At 45.2% G+C, this 13,781-nt stretch overlaps 1 protein-coding gene across 1 annotated transcript in view; it reads left to right on the top strand.

Annotated features, from left to right (window-relative positions):
- Nucleotides 1-13,781, top strand: part of LOC102431232 (protein KIAA0556) — a gene marked incomplete at its 3' end in the record, with an annotated part of 154,490 nt that overhangs the window by 88,792 nt on the left and 51,917 nt on the right. The window contains exon 7 of the mRNA XM_006105584.3: nucleotides 2,510-2,641. Coding sequence (XP_006105646.2) covers nucleotides 2,510-2,641 — 132 coding nt within the window. The remainder of the gene's footprint in view (nucleotides 1-2,509; nucleotides 2,642-13,781) is intronic.

Raw genomic sequence — 13,781 nt, 5'->3', positions numbered from 1 at the left:
AAACACGGCAGCCTGTCCCTCACAAGCGATTAAGCCCATTAGCATTCCCGTGTGCGCGTGCTCGGAATCGGCAGTGCCCTGCTCCGCCAGCCCTGAATTTTCTCCGCTCTGAGTGTTTGATTGCATCTTTCTTTCCTCTCCTCCCCCGTGAGGGGCACTCCGTAGGCTTCACAGCCAGGAGTTACTCTCCTGCTAAGTCAGAGTAAAATGGCAGCGCCAGTTTTCGGCAAAGGCAGAAGCCATAAGAGCTGCAATCCGAACAGGGAAAGAAAAAAAAAGCGTGTGGCTGGATGACTCGGCCGCCTCACCCTGTGCGCAGTGCAGCCCGAAATGGAGCAAAGGAAACACACGTCTGCATGTGCTTTTCACCTGACCTCACTGCTGAGGCACACCAGCCGTTCACCTCCCAGCACATCCCCGTGAATTTCAGTTTCTGGCGGCTCTGAGTTCACAGCCGGCGTGCTGCAGACATGCCCTGTTGGCCGCCACCCCGTTGACTTCCCTGGTGCTTTCTAAGGTGTGAATTACTAGCTGACATTTAAGAATCAGGAAATTCCATGTCACAGTCTGAAGCTGGGGCTTCTCTTGGACAATCGGAAGGTTTGGGAGCCACATTCTTACGCACCAGCAATGACTGGGCTGAGGAGCACCAATCCCCTTTAGACGGGCTGTGCTCCCATGTGCACAGTCCTCACCACAGGGCCTGGCATCGAGGGTAAAACAATCAGCAAGTATATCACATGCCAGGAGCTGACGTGATGGCGCTTATCAGGGGAAAGCTGGGCAGGGGCTGCCACTTAATGTGCTGGGCAGGGGCTTCGCCTTGATGAGGTCACATGTGAGCAGAGGAATCGTGGAAGCCAGGGAGTGAGCCATTTGGAGAAGAGCACTCCGGGCACAGAGCAGCAGGTGTGGAGGCTCTGAGCCAGGGGCCAGTGTGGCAGGAGCTCAGTGACCGAGGGGTGGGGTGGGGAGGAGGTGAGGAATGAGAGGTCGCCAAGGCTCAGACCACATAGGACTTTGGGACCTGCGGTGAGTGAGGACGAGGGGTTCTACTCTGAGTTGGGGGTGGGGGGAGTTCTGTTTGCAGTTTAGCAACTCCTGTGAAAGGAGGGCCCTCGCTCTAGAGCAGCGGTTCTCAACCTTTGGGTCGTGACCCCTTTGGCGGTTGAACGATCCTTTCACAGGGGTCGCCTAAGACCATTCTGCATATCAGATATTTACATTACGATTCATAACAGTAGAAACATTACAGTTATGAAGTAGCAACGAAAATAATCTTATGGTTGGGTCACAACATGAGGAACTGTATTTAAAGGGCCAGAAGGTTGAGAACCACTGCTCTAGAGAGTTCCACCAAAGCGGCAGGTCTTAGTCATGTTGCAGTGGATGATAAGGCTCCATTTAAATGATGTTGGCTTCAATTAAGTAACAGGAATGAAGCTAAATGTATATATATTTTTATTGAGATATTTTTTCCCTGATAGTGCATAATCAATATAAAAAATTCAATGTTTAAAGAAAATAAAAGTTCTTTCATAATCTCACTGCCCAGAGATCATTACTGTGCAGCCATGCAGACTAAAAACTGCACATGTCATTCTATCCACGAGGAGGCTGTTTCTGGAATGTGCCGGTTCTGGCCCACTGAGTGCAGTTCCCCAAGATTAGTTCTCAGGCCCTGAGAGCAGGGCAGGCGACAGGAAGGCATGCATCTTCTGGAATCCTTCTCTGAGTTTTTCCTTGTGCGGATCCTCCAGATCCTCGATCCTCGAGTGGGGTGAATTGGATATTTGTCCACAGTTGCAATTTAGTGTTTTAAAGTCGTTACTTACTGATACATATAGACAACTTAAAGACCTGTCACAACCCATGTGCCACCAGCAGGTCTGCCACGGCCCCTGACGTAGACTGCGTGGCCCATGGCGGCTCACCCACCAGTTGGTAGTGGGTGGACTTAGGCAGTTGCTGACCAAGCATTCCCAGTGAAGCAGCCCATCCGCCTTGTCCCCAGCAGGGCTCCCGGGCGGTCCCTTCAGTCCGCATTAATTTCAATGGTGAGACTTGAAAACATGAGGGAGCATTTTTAGGGCAGTTCCATTGTTTGGCTACTTCTGTTTCAGATTACCATGTAATTAACCTTTGAGTGAGTGCCTTTTTTCCCTTTGCTTTTTATTGTTGTTTTTAAATAAATAGGATTATACCTTTCATATTATTTGATAATCAACCCGTGTGGCCATCTTTCTGTGCTGGTCCCCACGCAGCTCAGGGCACCGTTTTGGGAAGTTGGTGGCCCGAGTTTGAATCCTGGTCCCAATGGCTTGTTCCCCAGTGGTGCTGGTAGACCGGGGGTGAGTTTGATCAGATCAGCTGAGGGAGTGAGAGCAGAGAACGGCTTAGTGAGGAGAGAGATGGAGGCATGGAGGCCAATAGAGAGAATGAAGGCCCCGCATGTCTTTAGGGACACAAGTTGCTATTACCATACCCAGTTCTCTCTGCTTGTCCCTAGGATTCCAAACCTCCGACCGGCACCACACCCTGTGATGTTAACTTCTTCTCCCTTCAGAACGCTCATGGACATTCCGACCTTCCAGGCAGTACGGACAAAGCAAGGATCCTCTTAACTATCCAGGATGTAATGGTAAGACGGCTTTCCTGCATCCTAACCATGAAGGGCCAGGGTCTTTTCCATAGCCCAGCAGCTGGGCCAGAGGGTGGGCTCCACGAGAGATTCTTTTTTATACTTGGGAAAACTACAGATAGCAACAGGATTTGGCTTTAACAAAAAAACTCTGGCCAACACACCAGAAGATTTAAAATAATACACGAGAGATTTGGCTTAATGGCATTTTTATTTATTTATTTTTTTGCTTTCATATAAAGTATAGATTTATTTTTAAAAATTTTCTTTTTCAATTACAGCTTATATTCAATATTATTTTGCATTAGTTTCAGATGTACAGCATAGTGGTTAGACAATCATATACTTTACAAAGTGTCCCCCCTGGTATTTCCAGCACCCACTTGGCACCATACATAGTTATTGCAACTTTATTGACTATATTCCCTATGCTGTAGGTTATATCCCTGTGATTATTTTGTAACTACCAATTTATACTTCTTAACTTTTTCATCCAGTCTCTCAGTCACCCTTCTACAAATGATGTAGCCTCATTTGTTTATTTTTCTTTTGTTGTCCTTGCCTGAGGAGATATATCAGAAAAAATATTTCTAAGAGAAATAATGATGTTATTAAAAAAAAAAAGTACCCTGGCCAGTGAGCTCAGTGGTTAGAGCATTGGCCTAAGGACCAAAGGGTCATGGGTTCCATTCCCTCTCAAGGGCACTCACCTGGGTTTCAGGTTCAATCCCCAGTCCCCGGCCTGGGCACGTGTGGGAGGCAGCCAATTTATGTGTGTCTCTCACATCGATCTTTCTCTCTCTCTCTCTCTCTCTCTCTCTGTCTCTCTCGGTCTCTGCCCCCTCCCCACTTCCCTTCTTCCCTTTCACTCTCTCTCTCTTTTTTTTTAATCTTTATTGTTCAGATTACATCTGTTCCTCTTTTTTTCCCCCCCATAACTCCTCTCCTCCCCGTTCCCGCCCCACCCTCCGCCCTCACTCCCCACCCACTGTCCTCATCCATAGGTGCAAGATTTTTGTCCAGTCTCTTCGCGCATCTCCCACTCCCCTTTCCCCCCCAAGAATAGTCAGTCCATTCCCTTTCTATGTCCCTGATTCATTATAATCACCAGTTCATTCTGTACATCAGATTATTTATTCACTTGATTCTTAGATTCACTTGTTGATAGATGCATGTTTGTTGTTCACAATTTGTATCTTTACCTTTTTCTTCTTCCTCTTCTTAAAGGATACCTTTCAGCATTTCGTATAATACTGGTTTAGTGGTGATGAACTCCTTTAGCTTTTCCTTATCTGTGAAGCTCTTTATCTGACCTTCAATTCTGAATGATAGCTTTGCTGGATAAAGTAATCTTGGTTGTAGGTTCTTGCTATTCATCACTTTGAATATTTCTTGCCACTCCCTTCTGGCCTGCAAAGTTTCTGTTGAGAAATCAGCTGACAGTCGTATGGGTACTCCCTTGTAGGTAATTGAGTCTCTTTTGCTGCTTTTAAGATTCTCTCTTTGTCTTTTGCTCTTGGCATTTTAATTATGATGTGTCTTGGTGTGGTCCTCTTTGGATTCCTTTTGTTTGGGGTTCTCTGCGCTTCTTGGATCTGTAAGTCCATTTCTTTCACCAGGTGGGGGAAGTTTTCTGCCATTATTTCTTCAAATAGGTTTTCAATATCTTGCTCTCTCTCATCTTCTGGCACCCCTATTATTCTGATGTTGGTGCACTTGAAGCTGTCCCAGAGGCTCCTTACACTATCTTCGTATTTTTGGATTCTTTTTTCATTTTGCTTTTCCAGTTGGGTGTTTTTTGCTTCTTCGCATTTCAAATCTTTGGCTTGATTCTTGCGCTCCTCTGGTCTGCTATTGGGTGTAATATTCTTTATTTCAGTCCATGTATGCTTAATTTCTGGTTGTTTCTTTATCATAGCATCGAGGGTCTCATTAGTTTTCATGAGGCTCTCCACAAGTTTATTGCAAGCCCTCAAAATTGCGTTTTTTAGCTCTATATCCTCCATTTCTGTCATGTTTTTTTGTCTCCGCATTTTTTATGCTTTCTTGGTGCACCCCCTTGTGGTCTTTGTGCACAGTTTTGTTCTAGTTAAGCCTTGATTGTTGTAGTTAATACTAGAGGGATTTGACCACCAGGCCGACTGGCTGTGAGAATCAGCTGTGGGAAAACTTCTGTCCTCTGGGGAGGTGCTAATCTAGCCTTTGCCTGAGGAGATCTGGCAAATGGCTCTGTGCAGGGCTTGGGCGGGGCGGGCTCAACAGGGCGGGCGGAGGGAGCAGTTATGGCTGCTCTCAGTCCCGTTCCCAGAGGCTCTGCTTCTCAGAACCCCGGCAACCGCTGCAAACCTCGGAGAGAAAGCTGCCCTCACGTTCCAACTGATGCCAGACAATCCCGCTTCTCCTGTTTGAGTCTGAGTCCCTAGAGACTCGCCCGGATCTGGAGCCCAGAGTCTGAGACTCCCTCCCGGGTGAAAACGACAACCGCGCCCTCAGCCACCAGCCCGCTTTCGCGCGCACCTCCGCACCTTTAAATTTTCCACACTGCGCCTCCTCTGAGCCTCGGAATGCTGTTGTCTTTCCTTCTAGTTGAAGAGTCTCTCCTCAGCCAGCCTTCCTGTGGTTCTGGGTGATGTCCGTTCCGTCTTTTAGTTGTATTTTTGAAGTGGTTGTTTGTGGCAGCAGTCTCCGGTGTTTACCTATGCCGCCATCTTGGTGGAGTCTCCACTCTCTCTCTTAAAAAAAAAAAAATCAATGGGAAAAATATCCTCAGATGAGGATTAACCTAAATAAATAAATAATCACAGTAAAGGCTCACATTAAATGAGCACTTACTGAGTGCCGAGCACTGTGTTGAGTGTATACCATCCATCACTGCATCACCCTGTGAGTTAAGTACTAGGTATTTTCATTCTATTTTATAGTTGAGGGAACTGAGGAGTAGAGAAATGGTGTTCCTCGCCCAGGTCTCAGAGAAGCCCAGACTGGAAACCCAGAGCCCAGGACTCCTGATCCTCAGATTACAAGCTGGGAAAGGCATTGACCTGGTTTTGCTTCTGATAATGCCCAGCTCTCCACAGGGGCACGATCTGTGGTAAATAGTATTGATATTCTGCCTGGGAGCAAGGTGTTCAGAGGGGGCCATCCATCAGTTATGTTTAACCGTGTTAAACAACGATCGAGGAGACCTCTCCTCTGCCAAGTCTCTCCCCTGTGACCTCATTGCTGGGAATGTTGATGAAAATGTTTTTCAAAAATGAAATTCAATGAGGAAACAACCAGATAAGCCCAGATTGAGCGACAATCCACAGAAAACTGGCCTGGAGTCTTCCAATATATCGGTGGCAGGAGAGACAGGAAGGCTGTTCTGGACGAAAGGAGGGTACAGAGACGTCGCAGTTACGCTATGCGGGGTCCTGGGAGGAGAATTGCTATAAATTTAAGGACAGTTTTGGGAAATTCAGAGAAATTGAAAATTAACTGCATTATGTTGTAAATAATATCATAGTGATGTCCAGTCTCCCATATTCGGTAATTCTATTGTGGTTATATAGAGAAGGCTCTTGTTCTCAGAAGACACATGCCGGAGCGCGCAGGCGTGAGCGGTCACTAGTGCATAAGTGGGCCAGAGTAAAGAACAGGTTTACCTATTGAGGAGGAGGAAAGGGAGAAAGGAAAAAGGGAGAAATGGGGCCAAATGCTAACATTTGGTGACGGTAGGTGAAGGGGTTTTGGGTATTACACTATTCTGATCAATTGTCTATTTTAAATTTTTTCAAAATAAAAACTTTTTTTAAAGCTTCATTAGAGCTAAGCATCAGCAAAGGAAGACATAGAGGAAAGTCAGAAAGGAGAGCTCGTTTAGAAAAGCTGAGCGGGGTGGTATGCGTGCCAGTTTCCTGATTGTGCTATTGTGCTGTGGTCACGCGGATGTTACCACGGGGAAACTGGCTGCAGCGTACATGAGATCTGCGTGTATTGTTCTTACAAATGGTGCGTGAAATACACAGCCAGCTCAAAATAAAAAGTACTAAAGTAAAAAATAAATGAAGCAAGCCCAGGTGCCCAGGTCCTACCACCAGAGGTCCTGGTTCTCAGCCTGGCTGTGGCTCAGGCATTGTATCTTCCGTGAAGCACCCCACGTGACGATAATTTGTAGCAATATTTGCAGCAGTTCAAGGAGAAGATAGGGCTGTGGATCTCAAGGCTTCAGATGCACAGGAATCACTAAGGGCATTGGTTTAAAAGGCATATTTTAGGTCTAATGTTTAAGCTACCAGAATTTGTACTTTTTAACCAAAGAACTCCCGGTGATTCTGAACCAGAGGCCTGATGAGTTGAGTCCAGTTCAAATGGGAGCAGTTTTGGAGATAATTTGGACGTTGTGGCTTGGATTTGGGACTAGAAAAGAGATTTAAAAATTCAAAGTTAAAATCGCATCTACATCATACAATCAAGGTAAAAATAAAGTAAAAAACCAAAATAAAACAACAAAAATCCACTGAGGTTTACAAAAGCCAGGAGGGGATGGGAGAGGTTCTGCCCTTGTCTTTAGATTCATATCCTGCCCTCTGGAAACTTGGGTGGGAGATGGCACTTAAAAGAATAGAATATGAAAGATACAAAAACATAATAGCTCTAGACAGCATCTCCTGTGGTACAGATCAATTTCTATCCAGATATTGACTATTAGTGTCAAGAAAAGACTAAATTATATGCAACATACTCTTTTAAGAAAGCAAGGAAGTCTTAATAGCTTTTAAAAATATTTTCATGGAAAATTATTTTATTTAGGTTTTGACTATTTAAAGATGTTAATTTTAGATAAATAGAAAATGAATTTTGTGTTATTATATGAAGACATTATTAAATCAAGGAAATGAATATGAACCCTTCATTTTTTTTCACTTTGGTCACATTAAAAATATATTTCAACTTGAGAAAAAAAATAATCCGGAGAAAACGGGCCTGTAGGAGAGGATTCTTACTAGTTATGACTTGAAAAAATTATGCTCAAATTCAAGATAAGGATAGAAACATAGTGATGAATGGAAGAGTATGTGACCAAATGGGGAGGGCCCAGACCCGTGCCTGCAAGGACCAGGCTGCAACTCACAATGTGTATCGTTGACTGGCCTGGTGTGGTGCTGTGGTCATGATTATTGCTGTTTTATTTTGAATCAAAAACTTACTCTGAGCATGCTCCCTCCTGTTTGCTCTGTTCCTTACCACTCTCTGTTGGTGACTCTGAGACTCACATTGCTGGTTTACGTCTTCTGAAGATGTTGGAGCTTGTCACTCCTGTTTTAGGGAGTAAAAAGAACAGGTGCCTGAGTCTCGCAAGCCTGGAGCTTTTCCGTAAACTCTGTGAGTCACTCTCAGAGGCCCCATTGCCTCCCCTGTGACAAAAAGGGGCAGATTAGGTATTTCCTGTGCTTGTCAGCTCTGAAATTGTAAATCCTAGGTTGAGTTTATGGGCAACCCTATTTCTGATTACAAAATCCATAGGAGTAGAATATTCAGTCCCCACTCATCCAAGGACTCCGGTAGCTCATTAATAAGTTACATATGTGGGGTTTGAAATAGCCTCTCTCTACCCTAGATCTAAGCTTCATATTGGCAGAGATGTGTGCTGTCTCTTTGCCTGCTCTGTCTCTGGTCCTTGGAAAAGTGCTTGGCATAGAGTTAGTGTGCAAATAAATCTTTGTTAAGCAAGCGGATTGAATAATTGAGTGAATCAATGAGTGAGGTGTGGTGTAGATGTTGATTCGGCACCCTGGGCAGCCCACACAAGCTGAGTTATAATTACAGTGACAGTATTTTCCAAACTGTGAATCAGGAAACATAACCTGACAAATAACTTTTTTGCTGCTTGGGGTAGAAGAATCAGTTTGAGAAATGGAGTTTGGATCCTGAAATATTGGGATCACTGGCACCCGGTGCCAATTAAAATGGATATTTTCAGTGACACGAGCAAGGCCGGCGGGATGACAAGCACAGCCCTGGCATCGCGTGCCGGGGACGCCGGGAGGAGTCTTGACACAGCTCGGCTGACTGTCATCGTGGGGAGACGGGCACCGTGGTACGAGGCTTTCTGGTTTTAAGAGAAGCCAGGTATCTGGGTTTCTTTGTGTTCAATTTCTCCACCTTTTTTTTTTTTATTGCTTAAAGTATTACAAAGGGTATTACATATGTGTCCTTTTTTCCCCCCCGCCCTTGACAATCCCCTGGCCTCCCCTACCCCCCAGTGTCTTATGTCCATTGGTTATGCTCATATGCATGCAGACAAGTCCTTCGGTTGATCTCCCCTCCCTCCTGCCTTTTTTTTTTTTAATGTTGGTAAAAAAATCACAATTTTCTGTGGACCAAAGATAGAAAATGGCCAGATTTGGCTTTCAGACCATCAGCTTGAAACTTCTGGTTCAATGAAAGCCTTGTTGGTTCCCGACAAGAGGAGGAGGTCTTTCTCCTTCCCAGTGGCACTTTATTAGCCCCTCTGCACCCAGAGCCATCAAGGGCGTGGTGCCCTGAATGCACCCAGAGGTGCCCAGTTGGACAGCTCGGATTGAAGGACAGCCTGGCTGATGGCATTAGGAGTGCGCTGGGCAGGAGAGTCAGACCGCACAAGGAATAATTCAGTGATGTGCATGAATGATTCATGTGGAACGATGCTGAACAAGCACTAAATGCCCATGAAAGGCAGGTCCGGAGGGAGAGAGGTGGTGATCCTTTCACCCAATAGAGCGTTTCTGTAAGTGAAGCTCTCGGGTGGTATCTGATCTGACTTACTACAGCATCTTTTTTAATCCTAATAAAAATAAAGAATGACCTGTGAATTAATATTGGGATAAATAATGTCTTTTATTTCTTGCATTTATTGGCTATATGGAATATCTTAGATACTTTTACATTATTTTTCATAATTTTGTATAACATCTAATACACGAGTGCTTTCGCATTAGGAAAGAGTCAAACAATTCAGAAGTAAACCGAATAGAATACGAAAAGCTCTCTCCACCTATCCAGTCAAACTGTGCCCAGCTTTTGATTGAGTACATATACTTTGTTTATTTTGTTTTTAACATGTTTTTATTGGTTTCAGAGAGAGGAAGGGAGAGGGAGAGAGATAGAAACATCAGTGATGAAAGAGAATCATCAATTGGCTGCCTCCTGCACGCCCCATACTGAGGATCAAGCCCACAACCCAGGCATGTGCCCTGACCGAGAATCAAACCTCCTGGTTCATGGGTTGATGCTCAACCACTGAGCCACTCAGGCTGGGCTATTTTTTTTATATTTTATTTTGTCATTCATTCATTTCCTATTTTCTATTTCAGTTCATTTCTACTTTTATCTTGATTCTTTCTGTAAACTTTTTGGTTTAATTTATTGCTTTGGTTCTATCCCACTCCCACTACACATCCTGGCTTCTTAAGTTAAATGTTTAATTTATTTATATTCAGTCTTGTTTTCTAATATATCAGTGTTAAGACTATAAATTTTCCTCTGAACACTGCTTTGTTCTTATCCCACAAATTTGCTATTTATATAGTGTTTTCATTGTAATTTGTTTCTAATTTGTGATTTTAGGTTTTTTCCTCCTCTATTTATTTAGAAGAGTTGTTTTTACAAATGTCCTAAGTAAATAGTTTTTTATCTATTTTTGTTTTATTTTGTGTTAATTTCTAGTTTTACTACATTATGATCAGGGAATGGCTTGTTTGGTTTCAGAGGATGTTTTTTGGACATTTCTGAGGTTCTGTTTGTGGTCTACCAGATCATTTTTATAAATGCTCCATGGTATTTCAAGAGAATAATAATTCTCTTTTTGGTACAAAGTTTTCAATCTATCTATTAAGCCAAGCGATTCATTGAATTATTTACCCTGGTGAGTCTTAAAGTATGGTCCCAGACTACCCATATCAGAGTCACCTGGGCTGCTTATTAAAAATGTGAATTCTCATACCCCTCTCAAAGACACGGATTTGGATCTGGAATGCTCAGATTCTGCATTTCTCATAAGACTTCTGGGAAGTTCTCATGCTCATTAGCAAACCACTGCAATAGATCCTACTTAATTTTTCTCTGTTTATTCCAGTTGATTTCTGTGACCTGGTCAATTTTCCCTTATATTTCTTTGTTTTTGCTTTATATATTTAAAATCTGTCATATATTTAAAATTTCTAGTAGATAGTGCCTTTTATTCATATGAATATATCAGTGTCATTATCTTTGTCCCATTTAAAATAGTAGATGGACTGTTTCAATATGAAGGCTTGTGTCTTTCGTTAGCACTGGAAAATAATAATAATAATATTATTACGAATTCACGCATGGGTGGGTCCCTTGGCCTGGCCGGCGATCTGGGCCGATTGGGAGGGCTGGCCTGCCAGGGGGAGGGACCGAGGGAGGTTGGCCTCAGCAGCAAGCTAACCAATGGCCGATTCTTCGAGGAATCGGTTCCCTCCTCCCTCCAGTCTGGGTCTGGGGTGCAGGTGAACCAGATTCGGGGCTGTGAGAGCCCCAGCAGCAAGGTCTGGATCAGTGTGTGTCATAGCTACCGGCCAGTTGTCCGGTCGTTCCGGTCATTCGGTTGTAACGGTCGCTTAGGCTTTTATATATATAGATCATTACTGTCTTCCATTGTTTCTGTTCTGTCCTCTGGAGCATCTGGTGGACAAATGTTGGCCCACATCTGTCTTTGCAAGTGACTTAATTTTTCTTTCAAACTTCCTTTTTGTCTTTTTGTACTGTGTTTTTATAAAATTGTTTGGCTTGATTTTGATTGAGCTTTTAGGATCTCTAGTGGTTTCTTTTTCATGGATGAAAGGTCCTCTTAAATCTCTCCAGGGATATGAATGGCCTGTGTTGTAAAGTCTTCCTCTATACTATTAACTCTCTTTCTTTGGGTATTTGTTCTTTTATTCATCTGGTGGCTATCAGTCAGGGTGTTGATTTTTCCCAGATGTGTGCTCATTCTTGAGAATCCCACTTCCTCCGCTCATTCTGTTGGATGTAACCCACCCCTGGTGATTGTGGAGTCGGGGCATAACATGCTCTTGGAAGCTGTACACCTTGTCTTCCCTCCCAGGTCTGGGAGCTCCTAGTCTGCCTTTGGGATGGTGATCTCCTGTGGGGGGCATTGTCCTGCTTCTGGCTCAGTACCCACACTCTAGGCTTCAGTCGGTGGGTGAGCACGGGAGGCATTGTCCTGCTTCTGGCTCAGTACCCACACTCTAGGCTTCAGTCGGTGGGTGAGCACCTCTGTCTTTCAGGAATTCCTCAGAATTTCTAGGCTGCCAGCAGCATTCTTTATTGTTTGGTCTCTATCTCACCATCCCCATTCCATTTTCCATAGCCAATCCCAGCTCTGGACAGGGAGGTGAGGCACTCGGGCCTCGCAGCCAGGTAACAGTCAGGTAGCTCAGTGTGCTGAGTCCATGTCCTTGCTCTTACATCTCGCCACTGCCTAAGACCAGGATGCTCTTTCTTCATAGAGATGGGATGTAAGAGACTGCTCCAAGGTCCTTCATAAATAAAGTTAGCTTTAAATGAAAAAGGTAGGGCTCACGTCACTTTATTCTGGGCAATTTGTGATCTAGGAGCCACCAGGCAAGAGGCATGGGCTGGTAAGCCCTCGGTTGGGTTCCTCATGCTCATTCTACTTGTAATTTCTTCCAGAATGGCTGTCTTTGTTGCCAGATTATAAATTCCATGAGAACAAGGACTCTATCTGTCTGGTTCATTACTCTGTCCGAGAACTTAGCAGTCAGACCTGCTAATGGGGACAAATACATGCAGCAATAAACATTTGTTGAATAATGAATGAATGAAAGGAGAACAAGTTAGTCTATACCCCCTCAGTGCAGGGTGAAAATCCTTTCTGGGCCAGGCAGGTTAATATCCATGAGTAAAATGGCTCCTATAAGGCAATAGGAGCTAGTGGGGATTATCGCAACTAACAGTGCATGCCGGGCTAAAGGCATTCAGATCCCAATTTTATAAAACTGCCAACTAAATGAGAGACATCGCTGGGGGGTGGCAGGGAGGAGGGGTATTGGTTGCAGGCCAGTGACAGCTCCCCGGGGACTGCTGCTTCCTCTTGGGACAAAGTACCTGCTGCGCTTCATGCTCTAAACACTTGATCTTCTTGTGGGCAGAGTCAATAGGATCTGAGAATCAGAGAAGAAATGCTGTCATCTCACTTTTAAACTTGCTGTGGAAACCAGACCTCTGTAAGAGCAGTCCTGAAACACTGATTCACGGCTGTCATCTCATGGTGTCCCTTCAGCAACCTTGTCAGCTTGTCAGGGCCCATTCCCACAGTGGAGGTGGGGCTTGAGCTCAGAGACTTGCTGGGGGACACAGAGCAGCTGGAGTGGGCCCAGAACCCAGGCCCTGAACTTCCTTACACCTAGCTGTCCCCTTTCTGAGGGTAGTGAGAGGGTTAATGCTTCATCTACTAACAACCCACACTTAACTTTAATGGCCTCAAGGCAGCTTTGTCCAAAGCTGTTCCCAGCAGGTTTCATCAGTTCCATGCAAGTCCTGGACAGTTATGGGCCCTGACTTCCCTCCTGCTCAGAGGCCGCTTCCAACGTGCGGGTGCCAGGAGGGAAGGAATAAATGTGGGCAGGTGGCAAAGAGCCTGGGTTTGGAGTCGGACAGTTATTCATCCAAACCGGCTCTGGGGCTGCACTTAGGTGCCCTGGGCCTGTACTTAGGTGCCCTGGGCCTGTACTTAGGTGCCCTGGGCCTGTAAGAAAGGACACGCTGGGGTGGTGAACAGCTGCCGTGGGATAAGGTGTGGAGAGAGGTTAGCTTGGTAATTGGTGGCTGCTGTTGGTGTTATAGTTATTATCACTGTTATCACAAACAGCTTTATGGTTGCCCAGGTTGGCTCTTTCCCTGGCCCAGCAGAATGAGGCAGGTCAGGCATGAGAGGCACGGATCCACTGGCCAGTGAACCCTGCTGCATTGCAGTCAGTGGCCAGCCCCGGCCCCCTCCCTTGCCCCCTCCTTGGCCCCCTCCCTGGGCCCTTCCCTGACCCCCTCCCCGGCCCCCTCATTGGCCCCCTCCCTGGCCCCCTCCCTGACCCCCTCACTGGCCTCCTCCCTGGCCCCCTTCTTGGCCCCCTCCCTG

The sequence above is a fragment of the Myotis lucifugus genome, unplaced genomic scaffold, assembly GCF_000147115.1.
Source record: "Myotis lucifugus unplaced genomic scaffold, Myoluc2.0 scaffold_700, whole genome shotgun sequence".
In the NCBI taxonomy this organism is placed as follows: Eukaryota; Metazoa; Chordata; class Mammalia; order Chiroptera; family Vespertilionidae; genus Myotis; species Myotis lucifugus.
This window is presented reverse-complemented; position numbering and strand designations above follow the sequence as displayed.